General features: G+C 47.3%; 1 protein-coding gene across 1 annotated transcript in view; it reads left to right on the top strand.

Annotated features, from left to right (window-relative positions):
- LOC147105058 (ethanolamine kinase 1-like) overlaps window positions 1-11,697 on the top strand; it is a 60,305-nt gene extending 48,608 nt beyond the window's left edge. Inside the window, exons 5-7 of the mRNA XM_086011778.1 lie at window positions 2,101-2,297; window positions 6,884-6,957; window positions 7,710-11,697. Of these exons, the coding sequence (XP_085867904.1) occupies window positions 2,101-2,297; window positions 6,884-6,957; window positions 7,710-7,782 (344 nt within the window). The 3' untranslated portion in view covers window positions 7,783-11,697. The remainder of the gene's footprint in view (window positions 1-2,100; window positions 2,298-6,883; window positions 6,958-7,709) is intronic.
- The last annotated feature ends 4,847 nt before the right edge of the window (window positions 11,698-16,544 follow it).

Consider the following 16,544-nt stretch of genomic DNA (forward strand, 5'->3'; position numbering starts at 1 on the left):
TTGCTAGATTTTTTTTTGTTAGGTATCGAGGGTTACGGAACCAAGGCGGGTAGTTGGAGCTGAGGTACAGATCAGGCATGATCTAATTGACTGGTGGGACAGGCTTGAGGGACTGAATAGCCGACCTATGTTCCTCCCAGCTCACCTTCTGAATAAGGTTATAAAAATGCTAGAACTCTGCCATTGTGCGTGCAGCCATTTTGAAGCTTGTCGCACTCTTGCATTTACAGCACAGAAACAGGCCATTCGGCCTAACTCCACACGAACCTCCTCCCGCCCCTCTTCATCAAACCCCATCAACATATCCTTCTATTCCTTTCTCCCTCGTGTGTTTATCTAGCTTCCCCTTAAATGTATCTCTGCTATTCGCTTCAATCAATCCCTGTGGGAGCGAGTTCCACATTCTAACCACTCTCTGGGCAAAGGACTTTCTCCTGAATTCCCTTATTGGATTTATTAGTGACTGTCTTGTATATTTGGCCCCGAGTTTTGGTCTCCACTGTGCTGGCTCTCTGAAAGAGCTATCCACTTAGTCCCACTCTCCCCTGCTCTTTTTCCCCCCATAGCCCTGGTATATGTACAATTCCCTTTTGGAAAGTTGCTATTGAATCTGCTTCCACCACCCTTTCAGGCAGCGCATTCTTGTTGAGTTTATAAAAAAAAAATTAAAAAAAATGACCCTTCATCTCCTCACAGTTTTTGCCAATTATCTTAAATCTGTGTCCTCTGGTTACCGACCCTCCTGCCAGTGGCAACAGGGTAGATCGGGAGAAACTATCAAAACCCCTCAATTTTCATAACTTCCTTGCTAAATCTCCACTTAACCTTCTTTGCTCTAAGGATAAACAACCACTGCTTCTCCAGTCTCTCCACATAACTGAAGCCCCTCATCCCTGGTACCAGTCTAGTAAATCTCCTCTACACCCTCTCCAAGGCCTTGACACCCTTCCTAAAGTGTGGTGCCCAGAATTGATTGTTTCTGAGCTAAGTTTCTACCACTGTGTCCGCGTTACCCTCTCCCTCAATAAAAACCCTTCTGCCCATAATCGCACCTACCCCTTGACCTCTGCCATCTCTCGTGACCGACCTCTGCCATCTCTCGTGACTTTTCAGTCGTTTTAGGACGGAGATGAGAAGGAATTTCTTCACTCAGCGGGTCGTGAATCTTTGGAATTCTCTGTCCCAGAGGGCTGTGGGTGCTCGGATCTAATTCAAGGCCGAGATCGATAGATTTTTGGACTCTTAGGGGAATCGAGGTATATGGGGATCATGTGGGGAAGATGGAGTTGAGGTCGAAGATAAGCCGTGGCCTTATTGAATGGCGGAGCAGGCTCGAAGGTAAGCATGCAGGTACAACAGGCGGTTAAGAAGGCAAATGATATGTTGGCTTTCGTAGCGAGAGGATTCGAGTACAGGAGCAAGGATGCCTTGCTGCAGCTGTACAGGGCCTTGGTGAGACCACGTCTTGAGTATTGTGTGCAGTTTTAGTCACCTTGTCTGAGGAAGGATGTTCTTGCCATGGAGAGTGTGCAGCGAAGATTCACCAGACTGATACCTGGGATGGCAGGAATGACGTATGAGGAGAGAGTGGGTCGATTAGGCTTATATTCACTCGAGTTTAGAAGAATGAGAGGGGATCTCATTGAAACTTATAAAATTCTAACAGGACTAGACGGACTAGATGCAGGGAGGATGTTCCCAATGGCAGAGAGTCCAGAACCAGGGGTCACAGTCTAAGGATAAGGGGTAAGCCATTTAGGACAGAGATGAGGAGGAATTTCTTCACCCAGAGAGTGGTGAACCTGTGGAATTCTCTACCACAGAAGGCAGTTGAGGCCAATTCATTAAATATATTCAAGAAGGAGTTAGATATATTTCTTAAGGCTAAAGGGATCAAGGGATATGGGGAGAAAGCAGGGACAGGGTACTGAATTTGAATGATCAGCCATGATCTCATTGAATGGCAGAACAGTCTCGAGGGGCCGAATGGCCTACTCCTGCTTCCTGACTAGGAACGAAAAGAAATGACGTGAGCACCACGATTGTGTAATGCTGTTCCTCTGGTAGGCGTGAATGTGTATTTGGGCTGCGTATGTTGAGCATATGTTTATGTAATGCTGCCTCTTTCTGTGCTAGGAGTGAATGAGGTGGACTACAGCCTGTACCCAGACCAACCCTTTCAGTTGCAATGGCTGAGAACCTACCTCGAAGCCTGTAAACAGTTTACCAAGAAGGGGGGCGAGGTAACCGACCATGAAGTGCGCACGCTCTATGTCCAGGTCAACAAGTTCTCTTTAGTAAGTACAGTATGTGAACCACTTTTTATAATGAGAGCATTGTGCTCCCATGGCATTATCTCATGGTGGGGGGTGGGAGGGTAGGAATTGAGGTATCGTAGGAACTGGGGTTCCTAGCCGAAGAATTGAGATCGACTCAGAAAATCAAAAACAATAAAATTTAATGAACAAACGAAGCTGTACAGGAAACTGTAGGATACAATGCAAATAGGTCTGGTCGGCTTGAAAGCCTCTCTGGAACTGCTAGAAGGTTCCGAGCTCAACTGCTAGCAGGTTCCGAGCTCTACTGCTAGCAGGTTCTGAGCTCTGACGTCATCACGTTCTTCCCGCCGTTGAGAGATCACGTGACGGACGGCATGACGTCATCACGCGGAGTACAGGAAAGAAGCCCTAGTACAGCTAACAGATACATTAAAGGTGCAGCCCCCAGCTGTACTACATTGCTGTAAAAGGAATTATATACAATTGTCCATAATCCTCTGGTGGTTCCGCCACAGTATCTTCATATTATTGCCTTCAGCGACAGAAACCTGAACCTTTCTCTCGTGTTTCGTCCACTCTGCTTCTTGTTGGCCAGATAGTTGCTCTATAGAAGAAACTGCCCATCGACTAAGCCATTGTAAGAAAGAACTTGCATTTATGTAGCGTCTTTCATGCTCGCAATGCATCCCAAAATGCTTCATATTCCAATGACTGAAGTGTAGACACTGTTGTTTGGTAGGCAAACACAGCAGGCAATTTGCGCACAGCAAGGTCCCACAAACATCCCGATAAATTACCATTCTATTTCTGGAGGAGCTCATTTACAACTTCATCAGAATACACGACTTGCATTTATATAGCGCCTTTTAAAATAGTAAAACATCCCAAAGTGCTTCACCGGAGCATTATCAAACAAAATTTGAGACACAAGGAGATATTAGGATGGGTGAAGGTAGGTTTTAAGGAGCGTCTCAAAGGAGGGAGAGAGGGGTTTCAGGAGGGAATTCCAGAGCTTAGGGCTCGGGCAGCTGAAGGCACGGCCGCCAATGGTGGAGCGATGAAAATCAGAGATCCACAAGAGGCCGGAATTGGAGGAGCGCAGAGAACTCTGGGGGTTGTAGGACTGGAGGAGGTTAGAGAGATAAGAAGGGTCGAGGCCACGGAAGGATTTGAAAACCAGGATGAGAATTTTGAAATCGAGGCGTTGCTGAATCGGGAGCCGGTGTAGGTCAGCGAGCACAGGGGTGATGAGTGAACGGGACTTGGATCCTAACCGAGTAAGTGGTTTAGTACATTGAAATGATACAGCCCTACATCCTACAGATAAAATATTTTGTGAATTTGAAGAATAAAGTACAGGAAACTCTTCGGGACCGGCATGTTGCCAGTTGATTAAAAATTCCGGATGACGGAGAGGGTTATCTACCGAGGCTATTTTTAACAAACAAAAATTAAAAAAATCAAGAAATGTGCAGTATACAGTAATTGGGTACTCGCCTACAGAATATTGTGTTAAATGGATGGTGGAAGATGCCTGATTAAGTACAGTACTGCCAGTTGAGGGTAATCCATAACTCTTTAATTACTTAACAATGGCGGATCGGAAGAAACTACCGGCAGTGCGGGAGAGTCAGACTCCTGTTACAGGGGTATTGAGGTGTTCGGACTTCCGACAGTGCCAAGAAGCCGAGTAGTGGCAGTTTGGAAAACTACCCCCACTGACTAACTCGGCCACCGCGGGAGACTCGGATTCGGACTCGGCAACATTTCCGGTTATTGAGGTGTTGTTTTCGGAGTATGAATTTTACCGGTTAATAGAGAATTCCGGATATTTAGGTGCCGTTTAAATGAGTTTCCTGTAATTCCTTCTTCGGGGGCAGGATTTGCAGCTATCAAAGGTCAAATCACAAATCATCTGGACTTTGAGAGCACTCATCAGAGGGAAGCATGTTAGCCCTTGGCTCGTGGTAACGTTCTCCCCTCAAGAGTCACTCCAGAGCATAGAGCACATAATCTTGGCTAGCGATTCAGTACAGTACTGAGAGGAGCGGTGCACTGTCCGAGGTGCCGTATTTCAGTTGAGACGTTAAACCGAGACCCCCAACCCTGTGGGGCGCCTCAGGTGGATGTAAAAGGTCCCATGGCACTATTCGAAGAAGAGCAGGGGAGTTCTTCCTGGTGTCCCGGCCAATGTCTCTCCCTCAATTAGCACCTAAAACAGGTGATCTGGTCATTTATATCATTGCTGTTTGTGAGAGCTTGCTGTGGGCAAATTGGCTGCCGCGCTTCCTACATTACAACAGTGACCACACGTCAAACTCCATTGGCTGTAAAGCGCTTTGGGACGTCCTACGGCCATGAAAGACGCTATAGAAATGCAAGTTCTTCCTCTTCCTTTCTATGTCGAAATGGTTATGATGGAATTTTGTGTGTCAAGGTTGCTACAAGGTTGCTTATGAATCTTGCTTTGTTGTCTGGAAAAACCCTATTTATTGAACAATCGGACATTGCAAAAAACAAACTCTTGGATACAGTGCTTAGCAAAAGAGAGGACAAAATGTATTGCAATGTAACTGAAGTTATGCAAAGTGTCCACAGCAGAATAATAGAAGCCAGTTGAGGGGGAGAAATAGTTATTTTAATGGAAAAAGTTTGTTTTGCGATTTGGAGTGGCTGAACTTGGCTCGGTTGGCAGCACTGTTGCCCCCTCGAGTCAGAAGGTTATGAGATCAAGCGCCACTCCGAGACCTGTGCCCTTAATCGAGGCTGGCACTTCAGTGCGGTACTGAGGGAGTGCAGCATTGTTGGAGGCGCAGACTTTCGCAGGAGACGTGAAACCGTTTGGGTGGGTGTTAAAAATGGCACTATTTGAAGGCTGCCTTCTCCAAACTAATAGCACCCAAAACACAATTCATTGGTCATTCATCTCATTGCTATTTGTGGGATCTTACTGTGTCCAAAATGGCTGCATGGTTTGCCAATTTAACCGTTGCTGTGCTTCAAAGTAATTTGTCTGGTGTGAAGATTTTTGAGACATTTTTAGGCGCTGTGACAATGCACTATATAAATATATATTAATAAATATGTAATGCAAGTCTTTTGTCTTGAGTAACGCAACATTTCGAAGCCATCACAAACTTGGGTGGGTGGGGTTCATTCCGAATCCCCCTGTTTTTATTACTCTGTATCAACCCTTGTGTATTTTATCTACCAACTACAACAAGTCTTTTTAATGTGGAAAAACATCCCAAGGTACTTCACAAAAGTGTAATCAAAATGGACACCTTGCCAAAGAGAAGGGGCTTATTGGGAGGGGTGATCAACAGCTTGGCCCAAGAGGTGGGTTTTGAGGAGGAGGGAGAGGCGAACAGGCCTCAAGAGACAATTCCAAAGCGTGGAGCCTAAATGGCTGAAAGCTTGGCCACTAGTGATGGGGCAAAGCGAAGGGGGGAAATGCACCAGAGGCCATAGTCTGAGGACCTGAGAGTTTTGGAGGGGAGGTTGTAGGGCTGGAGGAGGTTAGAGAGATGGGGAGGGGCAAAGTCATGAGCCACCTTTTTAAATAATAATACTTGTGTGTCTGCACCTTTAGAACCTCATGTGGCACATGACTCCTATTTAGAAAATTATCTAAATTTGGCACTGAACTGGAATGCAACAGTCCAAAGTACAACTGAAAGCTGAAGACTCATTGCAGGACTTTGTACTTGAAGAGCTATTTACTACCTTGGACATGCTGTTCCAGTAACAGCTCGGGTGTTACACACACGCTACCTTTGCACTCTTCTCTTGTGAGTTCTCACCAATTGACCTCATCCCGTTCAAATGTATCATCAGACGGTCAGGGATTGTCCCTCATGTTCAGCTGACCCTGATCAGTGTCTAGCCTGTAATGAAGGCGGGTCAGACAGGGCGAGAGGTGACTGGGACTGGACCTGGGCCGAGCCAGGCCTGTTTCAAGAGGATTTACCAGATTGCTTAATGACTGATTTGATGGAGCCAGGCAGCCTGGTCAGATGATGCAAGTGTAGGGAGTTACCGTCTCTAACCTAAAGTTCAGTTCCACAAAAGTTAACCTCTGAATTCTTATTTCTGAGGTCAGGGTTGCTCCCTCAGTACCTAATGTATGCAACTCTTCCTCGTGCAGTTCTCGTTGTGATTCAGCCCTAAACCAAAGTCGTACTGAGAATGTAAAATAGCAATTTGCAAATCTCGCTTTTATCTTTTACTGCAAACGGTTGCCTCGTACCATTTTCTGTGCCAGTGACTCAGATTGCTTAATCAACTTGGCGAGTATGGATTACTAATGATAAAGAAAGAATGAAAATATCTATCCATGATAACTAGCTTCACAAAACAGTGCAAAATCAGGGAGACCCCAAACGGGAGTGCACTAGAGTTACTCTGTAACGCGCACAAACTGACTACAGTACACAGTAAGTGCACACTTGACACGATCCCGTGCGCGGCACGCTACTCTGAACTCCGCTGGACACGATGTGGCACACAAACCCTCTGGAATACACATAGGAATCTGGTAATAAATTACGGATTCATGATCGAGCATTGAATTAAAACGGTCCTTTTGTAATTTTTGCTTTCAGGCATCTCATTTCTTCTGGGGGTTCTGGGCGTTGATTCAAGCCAAGTATTCCACAATAGAGTTCGATTTCCTAGGGTAAGTACCCAGGACACAAGTCATTCCCATCTACGGAAGCTTGCTCAACTCCCATCATGAGCAAGTGTCCCTTTCTTACCCCATCTTCGGATTTCATTCCACACATTTAATTTCCTGAGTGAGAAAGTCCTAAATAAATACTCTGATCCCCCCCCCCCCCAAAAGATATTGATGCAAAAACTCTTAAAGTATTCCTCTATCTTTACATTTACCCAATCCAGTCCTCCAGCCACAGATAACGCTGCTCTCCAGCCCAACAACAACAACTTGTATTTTCTATAGCGCCTTTACCGTAGTAAAACGTCCCAAGGTGCTTTGCCGGAGACACAAAATTTGACACCGAGCCACATGAGAAATTAGAGCAGGTGACCAAATGCTTGGTCAAAGAGGTCAAAGCTTGATTTTAAGCAGCGTCTTAAAAGTGGAAAGAGAGGTAGAGAGGCGGAGGACCGCTCAAATATCTGATCATCACTGCCTATAAGTGATGTATATAACCTCCAGTCCCATTCCCACGCAGATATTTATCTGGCATATTTGGAAAATGTGGGAGATGCATCATCTGGTAAATGAGGGGTGGTTTACACAGTGAATTCTTTCAGTGACACCGATTTCACAAACCGCTACATGACCCTTCCCAGCACAGCTCACCAGCTTCATTTCTACCCTCGAATAACAAAAAGTACATTGTTCTTCCACCCCCCCCCCCCGCACCCCATTCTCCTCTCAAGAATGTAATTCTTTTTGTCTTGCAGATATAGTGTCCTGAGGTTTAACCAGTATTTCAAGATGAAGTCCCAAGTCATTGCTCTCCAGGCACCAGCGTGATTAGGGTGAATGACATTCCACCAACCGTTGCACAATTGCCCATAAACCTTCAGTCGGTCCTTCCATCTCCCCGTGGACAAACTCCCTTCCTCTTCGGCCACTTGTTGAATCTAACCCCGCGATTTGAGAAGTAGACTTAGGTCCCAAACTCTTGACCGCTGCTTACTTGAGCACAGCTCTGGAGAATCGGCGCACCTTCTTGTGACTACAGCCTTGGCTTCACATTTTGCTTTTCAGTTTTGGATCCCATTTGTGCCCAGGGTTTGGACAAAAGGGCCCTTTTTGAACCACTCCTCCCCCCGCCCCCTGCCCCCCCACTCCCCCTGCCCCCCCGCCCTCTCAGTTGCTCCAGAAAATTCCAGATTTGAATCACAAGCTCCGTATCTCTCTCGCTCTTGATAGGGACCAAACTGAGCGAGCAACCAGGACAAGTGGTCATGGGGAGGGGGAGTAGGGGCGGTGGGGTGGGGGATGTTTTTTTGAAACACTTACCAACTTTTTAGTTGCTAATCAGTCATGGTCGACGGGGAGGCTTAGACTGATGTCAAAGGTCAGCAATGATCTTTGAACTTACCATTGCCAAAAGTTGCTCAGAAGTAATGAGGTTTTGTCCCAGCGCTAACGGCACATGAATGGGGTCAGCGAATCTGTGTTGCAATTTTATTAATAAACAGCATGCGTGACCACTAACAGACTCGGGGCTCAAAGCTTCGAAAGGGTAGGCGTCCCCTTGCCCTCGGGCATTATTCCAGCTCACCGGGAGTGAGGAAGAGGGGCTGGCAGGAAGTGCCGACCGATTTAAACCGGAGTGAGGTGGCATATGACGCAACCAATCTAATTTTTTTAAAAAGTATGGAATGCGAATATGACATTTGGCCCATGGAATCCACTCCTTCCACAGACCGTGAGCACGCACACACACACCCCTCTTTCGTGAAGTCTACCCAACTTACTAATGGTCTTAAGGCTTTGGCCCAGCAAGCTTCACTTTCAGTGAGGTCGCTGGGCGCCAGCGTGAACCTTTTGCAGTGTACAGGTAGCAAGTTCACACCGGAACCAAAAATTGTGAAAGCTTACTTGGAGAGGGCAGCACGGTGGCATAGTGGTTAGCACTGTTGCCTCACAGCGCCAGGGACCTGGGTTCGAATCCGGCCTCGGGTGACTGTCTGTGTGGAGTTTGCACATTCTCCCCGTGTTTGCATGGGTTTCCTCCGGGTGCTCCGGTTTCCTCCCACAGTCCAAAGATGTGCGGGTTAGGTTGATTGGCTATGATAAATTGACCCTTAGTGTTAGGGGGATTAAATACGTGGGGTTATGGGGATAGGGTGGGATATGTGTCGGTGCAGGCTCGATGGGCCGAAATGGTCCCTATCTGCACTGTGGGGTTTCTGTGATTCTGTGAGTACTGTGTAACGACACAACGTGCGATACCGTGCTGTCGTCTCATTTAACCCGTAGCGCTCAGACTTCAAGCCCATCCAGCCTGCGACCCTAGTTTGTGTTCCGTCAGCACAGAGCAGGGCCAGTTGAATACTTTATTTTTTTGCAGAGGTTCCACGCATCAGAAACACGAAAAAGTGGAAACTGCAGGCGCAAGTGAACTCATTATTTGAAAAGGCGGTGGCTCAGGGCTTTAGAGGCCAGGGAGAGGGACAGAGGCAGCAGAGGCCTACTTACCCTTGTCCAACCCTCGCCCAGATCTCCACCCCCCCCCCCCCCCCCCGTCGGAACAAAATGAGTGGATCTCTTCAGCATCGTGTGATTGTCTGAGTGCCAAAGCCTGCAAACTTTGATCAAATCAGCTTCCTTTTGCAAATCCCTTGAGCACTGATATGAGGTAGGAGTTGACCGTCACCGAGTGAGGCTCTTGTCCCCCATTGTATGAATAGCGTGTATATTTGCCTCCCATCTGAGGTTTTCCTTTAGTCCCACTATTGTAGAGCGATAGCATTTTATCCCGCTGAAAGTTTGGGCTGCTGTAGGCCTTGGTCAGGTGATCCTGAACTGGATGAGCAGGAGAGAGGGGCCCGTGCGGCTCTCTGCTGGACGAGCAAGCTCCCTTGGCCACACTGGGCACTGGGGCTGTTGGACGGGGAGCAGAAGCCGTACTTTCTCAGCTTTTTGGGAGGAAACTGCAACCTTGGAGTTTGGCCAAAGCAAACCGAATCCCTCCTTGTTGTGCAGGGAGGTGTGACGGTTTCCTCGTCGTACAGCGAAAGCTTCTCGAGCCACCCACCCACTTCCCGCGCAAACGCTGGAATTCTGTTCCGTTTTTGAGCCGCTGTGATCGGTACAGAGTACAGATTGCCGGGGCTCCCCTCGCGTCAGCGTTTAACAGCTGCTTGTAGCCAGCTCGCGTGGCATCTGGTTTTTGTACCCGATCACTCGCCTGATGCCCGACCTTAAATGCTTTCACTCTTGACTGTGTTTAAGCCATTGCGAATCTCCTGCTTCTGATTTTTTTTTTAATCAACAAAGGGAGCTTTGTCCAAACTAGGGTTTGAATGAAGGTCGCATGTGTTGAAGCCTGTGTAGGGGGGAGAGCTGCGCACCGTCTACAGAGAGTAGCTGCCCGCTAATTCTACTAATCGGGACGTAGCACTGCTTTATAACTGGTATTGGACAACTCTGGTCACACTTTCAAAATGCCTTAGTTTGACTCTGGGTGGGGGCGCAAACTGTCCAATATCGTCTAATGCACCCTGGGTAGAATTGCCAGGCCGCCGCAGAACTGCACGGGCGGTCGATGCACGTTCAGCCCACTAGCTTCAACTCCCGGAGATGGAGGAGAAAGAGGGTGAGGCCTGTTCCTTCTCCCCGCCCTTCTCCGAGCTACGCAGAGCGGCGGTGGGTGTCACAGGGAGGGGGCCCGCCCGAATGTCCCAATCAACGGGGTAGCGTGACGGGGGCTAAGTCAGCTCGAAGGAGGAACGCAAAGCGCAGGTGGGCACTTTAGCAATGGCGGTTGCTGTCGACCTATCTTTCCCTCCCCCACCACCACTCTCTTCTGATACCAACTTCATTTTGTCCACGAATTTCAGCCCAACTGTTGATTCGCGAGTTTGAGCTCGTGACCCAGAAACCTAACGTAGAGATTTCTCTCGCACCGATTACTCTAACTCAAGCCTGCTGTACATTTTGTAATTATGATTTTGTTTTGTTGTTAATGCCTGTTTATAAGCAAGTGAACTGTACTATTTATCAGTGTGTAAAGTTTATCCGTTTTTACAATGAGGGGGGTTGTTTTTGATGCAGTATTTGGTTAATGAGCCAGACACTCCGCTGCAACGAACTGTGTACCCAAGATGGTCTCTCCAATCGGTTCCGTTTAACACAAGCCTCCAGCTGCTGCTTTGCGGCTCGGAGGCTCCTTCAGACAGGAGACTCGCCTTCTACAAAGCCCCACAACCAGAAAGGGTCTGGGGTAGGGGAGACATGGGGCAGAGAGAGAGAGGCGGGTGAGGGATCCTTGACTTCAGTTCTGAGTTTTGCTTTGGCCTCTGATGAAAAGTTCATCAAAACCTTTTTAAATAATGTCAATAACAGATCCCTCCCCATCAGAAGTATTGAGACATTAAACTGAGGAGAATTTAATCACACTTGCACCTCCTGTGAATTCTAATCTTGCTGCGATCCGAGCCTAGTAACCTAATCTTCGATTAAACTTGAACAGGGAGTGTCCGAGCCATTTGATTTTTGTTTGACGGGCTAAATTTGTGCTATTGGTTGACCATAACTATCCATGTAGCTACGTGATGTTGGACAGAACTGACAGCGCTCTTGAGTGCAAGATGACCTGGGACAGACCTGGGGTTGGATGGATTCTCTACCTCTTGTGGAACTCTACAAACGTTTTTGATTGTACTGCTAATAATCTTGTAAATAAAATATAGTCTCTGGAAGACTTTCTGTGCACTTACTTTGCATGTTTTATTTTTTACTTTGAGTGAATTTATTTCAATGTGCCCCACACTGAGTACTTCGCACAAGTAGAAGATAAATGGAGTATTCCCCACAATAGTTCTTCTTTTCATTCGTTCACAGGATGTGGGCGTCGCTGGCAAGGCCGGCATTTATTGCCCATCCCTAATTGCCCCTTGAGAAGGTGAGCCGCCACCTTGAACCGTTGAAGCCCTTGTGGTGGAAGTACTCCCACAGTGCTGTTATGTTCTTATATATTCAAGACAGAGATCGATAGAATTTTGAATATTAAGGGAATCAAGGGATGTGGGGATAATGCAGGAAAGTGGAGATGAGGTAGAAGATCAGCCATGATCTTATTGAACGATGGAGCTGGCTCGAAGGGCCAAATGGCCGACTCCTGCTCCTATTTCTTATGTTCTTAGGAAGGGAGTTCCAGGAGTTTGACCCAGCGACGATGAAGGATCGGCGATATACTTTCAAGTCAGGATGGTGCGTGGCTTGGAGGGGAGCTTGGAGGTGGTGGTGTTCCCATGCGCCTGCTGCCCTTGTCTTTCTAGGTGGTAGAGGTCGCAGGTTTGGGAGGTGCTGCCGAAGACGACTTATTTGGGGGTCAGTTGGTTTGACTGCAAAATTGGGCCTGGTCACTACGTATAAAGCAGCTGGTAAACTTGGGAATGTTTCTCTGTCTCCATCGCGTCTGCTCCGACGATGCCACCTTCCACACCAGTGCTTTTGACATGTCTTCCTTTTTCCTCAACCGAGGATTCCCCTCTACCGTGGTTGACACGGCCCTCGACCGTGTCCGTTCTATCTCCCGCATTTCTGCCCTCGCCCCTGCCCCTCCCGGAACCACGATAGGGTTCCCCTTATCCTCACCTTTCACCCCACCAGCCTCCACACTCAACGGATCATCTTCCGCCACCTCCAACGTGATCCCACCACCAAACGCATCTTCCCCTCCCCTCCCCTCCCCTTTCAGCATTCTGTAGGGACCGCTCCCTCTGAGACACCTTAGTCCACTCCTCTATCACCCCCAGCACCCCTTCCCCTTTACCCGGCACCTTCCCGTGCAAGTGCAGGAGATGCAACACCTGCCCTTATACCCCCCCCTTCCCCACTGTCCAGGGCCCCAAACACCCCTTCCAGGTGAAACAGCGATTTACTTGTACTTCTTGCAATCTAGTTTACTGTATTCGCTGCTCACGATGTGGTCTCCTCTACATTGGGGAGACCAAACACAGATTGGGTGACCACTTTGCAGAACACCTCCGTTCAGTCCGTAAGGGGACCCCAAGCTTCCGGTCGCCTGTCATTTCAATTCACCGCCCCATTCCCACTCAGACCTCACCGTCTGCGGCCTCTTGCAATGTTCCACGGAAGCTCAGTGTAAGCTCGAGGAACAGCACCTCATCTTCCGATTAGGCACTTTACAGCCTTCCGGACTCAATATCGAGTTCAAAAATTTCAGATCATAACCTCGGCCCCTATTATATTTTTTATCCACACTTTTGGTTTGTGCCTTTTCTTTTTTTCTCTCCCACATGGCAGCTGTCTCTCACTCTGCCAGCGCATTTCACACTTCATCTAGAGCCATCCTTTGTCTCTTTTACCTGTCCTATTACCATCTCGTCTTGCCTTGAATATCTCTTCATGTCCCTTCACCTCTCAGACCTTCCCTTTTGTTCTTTCATCCCCTCCCCCATTTCCCAGCCCCCAAACTGGCCTTTTAATCTGTTTCATTTCCTGCTTTTTTTCTCGGTCCTGACGAAGGGTCTTCGACCTGAAACGTTAACTCTGTTTCTCTCTCCACGGATGTTGCCCTGGCCTGCTGAGTTTTTCCAGCGTTTTCTGTTATTTCGGATTTCCAGTATCCGCAGTATTTTGCTATCGGGATTAAGGATTTCCACTGGTGCCCTTACTGACAACATTCCTTCCTTAGCCAAAACCAGGTAAAACCAGATTTACCTCGTGTCTGTGTGGGATGTGGCTGGTGGAGAATAATGGCTGCGTTTACCTAAATAACAACAGCGCTTACGTTTCAAAAATAATTAATCGAGTGAAATGCTGAGAGAAATATTGATCCGAAAAGTTTTATATCAACACAGGTATTATACTGCGCGCCATACCATTTCACTCTTCGTTATGCAGTTCAATGTTGACATTTTGGGAAAAATGATGGAAATTTCTCTGAATTATAACTTTCTCAATGGAGTGAAGCAAGTGGGCAGGGGCGGGCGGGGAAATGGAAAAAAAAAGAATGAATGGAATTGATAGTTTTATATGGAGGGTCATTGAGTACAAAAATAGGATGATGAATCTGTACAGGTAAATCTGCTCACCCATCTCCCCTATCCTTGCTGACCTACATTGGCTCAAGTCACTAAATGCCTCTAATTTTAAATAAACATCCTACTGTTCAAATCCTCTCGGTGCCTTGCATCTCCCTATCTCTGTAACGTCCTCCAGCCCTACAATCGTTCTCCCCACCGCTTCTATTTCGTCAACTCTGGCCTCATGTACATCCTTCACCCCCCCTCTGTTGATAGCTGCGCTTTCAGCAGTCTAGGCCCCGTGCTCTGGAACTGCCTCATTTCACCCCTCTTCCTCTCCTCCTTTAAGACCCTCCTTAAACCCATCTCTTTGATCAAGCTTTTGACCACTCGTCCTAATATCTCCTCCTTTCCCTCGAAAACCATTTTTGTTTGATTTACATCTCTCAGGTGGACGTAAAAGATCCTGTGGCACTATTTGAGGAAGAGCGTGGGAGTTTGTCCTGGCCACTATTTATCCCCAAACCAACATCTGGTCATTGTAGGACCTTGCTGTGCGCCAATTGGCTGCTGCATTTCCTACATTACGACAGTGACTGCACTTCCAAAGTACATCAGTGCACTTTGGGACAGCCATATCAATGCAAGCCTTTCTCTTGCTGCATCAGAACGTGCGTTCGCTGTTTTGTGAATCATTTCACAAACAAACTCCGAGCGGATGACGCAAGCAAAAATCGAGGTTAGACAAGAAAAATTCCAAAACTCAAAACAAGTCTTGAACTCAAGTATCTTCAGACAACATACAGGAGACTTTGGTTTATCCGGAGGTTGTATGTCCGGAAACCTTGATCTAACGGCAAAAATCAGGAGCCGTTTTGTTAGGGTTTTTTTTCTTCTCGTGGCTTTTTTTTTCCAACAGTCAGGCTCTGGAAAGTCTCTCTGAAGCTGTTGCTAAGCTACAGAGACACTTCCAAGGTACGGCCAACTGTTTGAAGCTGTTGCTAAGCAACAGTGTTTGTTGTCAGATACGGAGATGAAAACCTCCGTATGCTTCAACATTAACACTGGTATGTCCGGCAGTTTTGATAGATCAGCAACAGCTCGGTCCCGTCGGTGCCGGATATCACAAAGTTTCCTGTACCATACAAGCCCAGAACAGACACAAATCATGGGCAATCGCAATGGTCTTGAAAGAAAAAATAAATAAGGTAAAAATCGTGCATTTATATAGCGTCCCTCATCAAAAAAAACCAGTTTACAGCGTTTTATTTGGGGGGAGGGACAAGTGGCGAGCAGGAAAGTAAATATTAAGGGACTGAATGGACGGTCTTAGACTTTTAAGAGGTCTTTGAAGGAAGGGAGATAAGAAAGACAGAATAGTTTATTCCGCTATTGTGAGGATCACAAGATACCCAGGGCAGACAAGGAAAGAATGACAAACATTTTAGAGATACTGATCCCATTCCGATTTAGAGGAGCCTGGAAGCGAAGCCAACTCTAATGAGCTGAATCCACCAGGACTCCGTGCACTGTACTTGCACTGGATGAACCACTAGGCGGCAGCACACTTGGTTCTCATAAAACTTCAATACCAGGAAAATAGGAAATAAATTTAGAAACAGATGCTAGGAAGGAAGAACATGGGGCAAGGACTGCTTTCCTGGGGTTTCTGCTGGTCTCGCACTGGGGTTATGACAGGAATGCGGCAGAACACCCCACCCTGCCCCCCCCCCCCCCCCCCCCCCAAAGGAACTACAGCATCGACAAGTCCCGTGAAAGAGCTGGAACCAGCATAAACACAATGGGCCGAATGGCGTCCTTCTGTGTTGAAATTTCTGTCATTCTGTGAATTTCTTTGGAACAATGTTGAGCAAGGCAGTAGAGACATTTATTTATTTGGTTGTCACGGTTGCTCAGTTGGTTGCACTTCCACCTCTGAATCACCTCTGAACACATGGTAGATGCAGTATAACGTGGATAAATGTGAAGTTATCCACTTCGGTAGGAAAAACGGAAAGGCAGAGTATTATTTAAATGGTGATAGATTGGGAAATGTTGATGTACAAAGGGACCTGGGTGTCCTTGTACACCAGTCACTGAAAGCAAACATGCAGGTGCAGCAAACAGTTAGGAAGGCAAATGATATCTTGGCCTTCACTGCAAGAGGATTTGAGTACAGGAGCAAGGATGTCTTACTACAGTTGTACAGGGCCTTGGTGAGACTACACCTGGAGTACTGTGTGCAGTTTTGGTCTCCTTACCTAAGGAAGGATATACTTGCCATAGAGGGAGTGCAGCGAAGGTTCACCTGGGATGGCAGGACTGTCGTATGAGGGTAGATTGGGTCGACTAGGCCTGTATTCACTAGAGTTTAGAAGAATGAGAGGGGATCTCATTGAAACGTATAAATTCTGACAGGGCTAGACAGACTGGATGCAGGGAGGATGTTTCCCCTGGCTGGGGTGGTCTGGAACGAGGGGTCACAGTCTCAGGATATGGGGTAGGACATTTAGGACTGAGATGAGGAGAAATTTCTTCACTCAGGATAGTGAACCTGTGGAATTCTCT

The sequence above is a fragment of the Somniosus microcephalus genome, chromosome 18, assembly GCF_052327205.1.
Source record: "Somniosus microcephalus isolate GS21.2 chromosome 18, FLI_Smic_1.0, whole genome shotgun sequence".
NCBI lineage: Eukaryota > Metazoa > Chordata > Chondrichthyes > Squaliformes > Somniosidae > Somniosus > Somniosus microcephalus.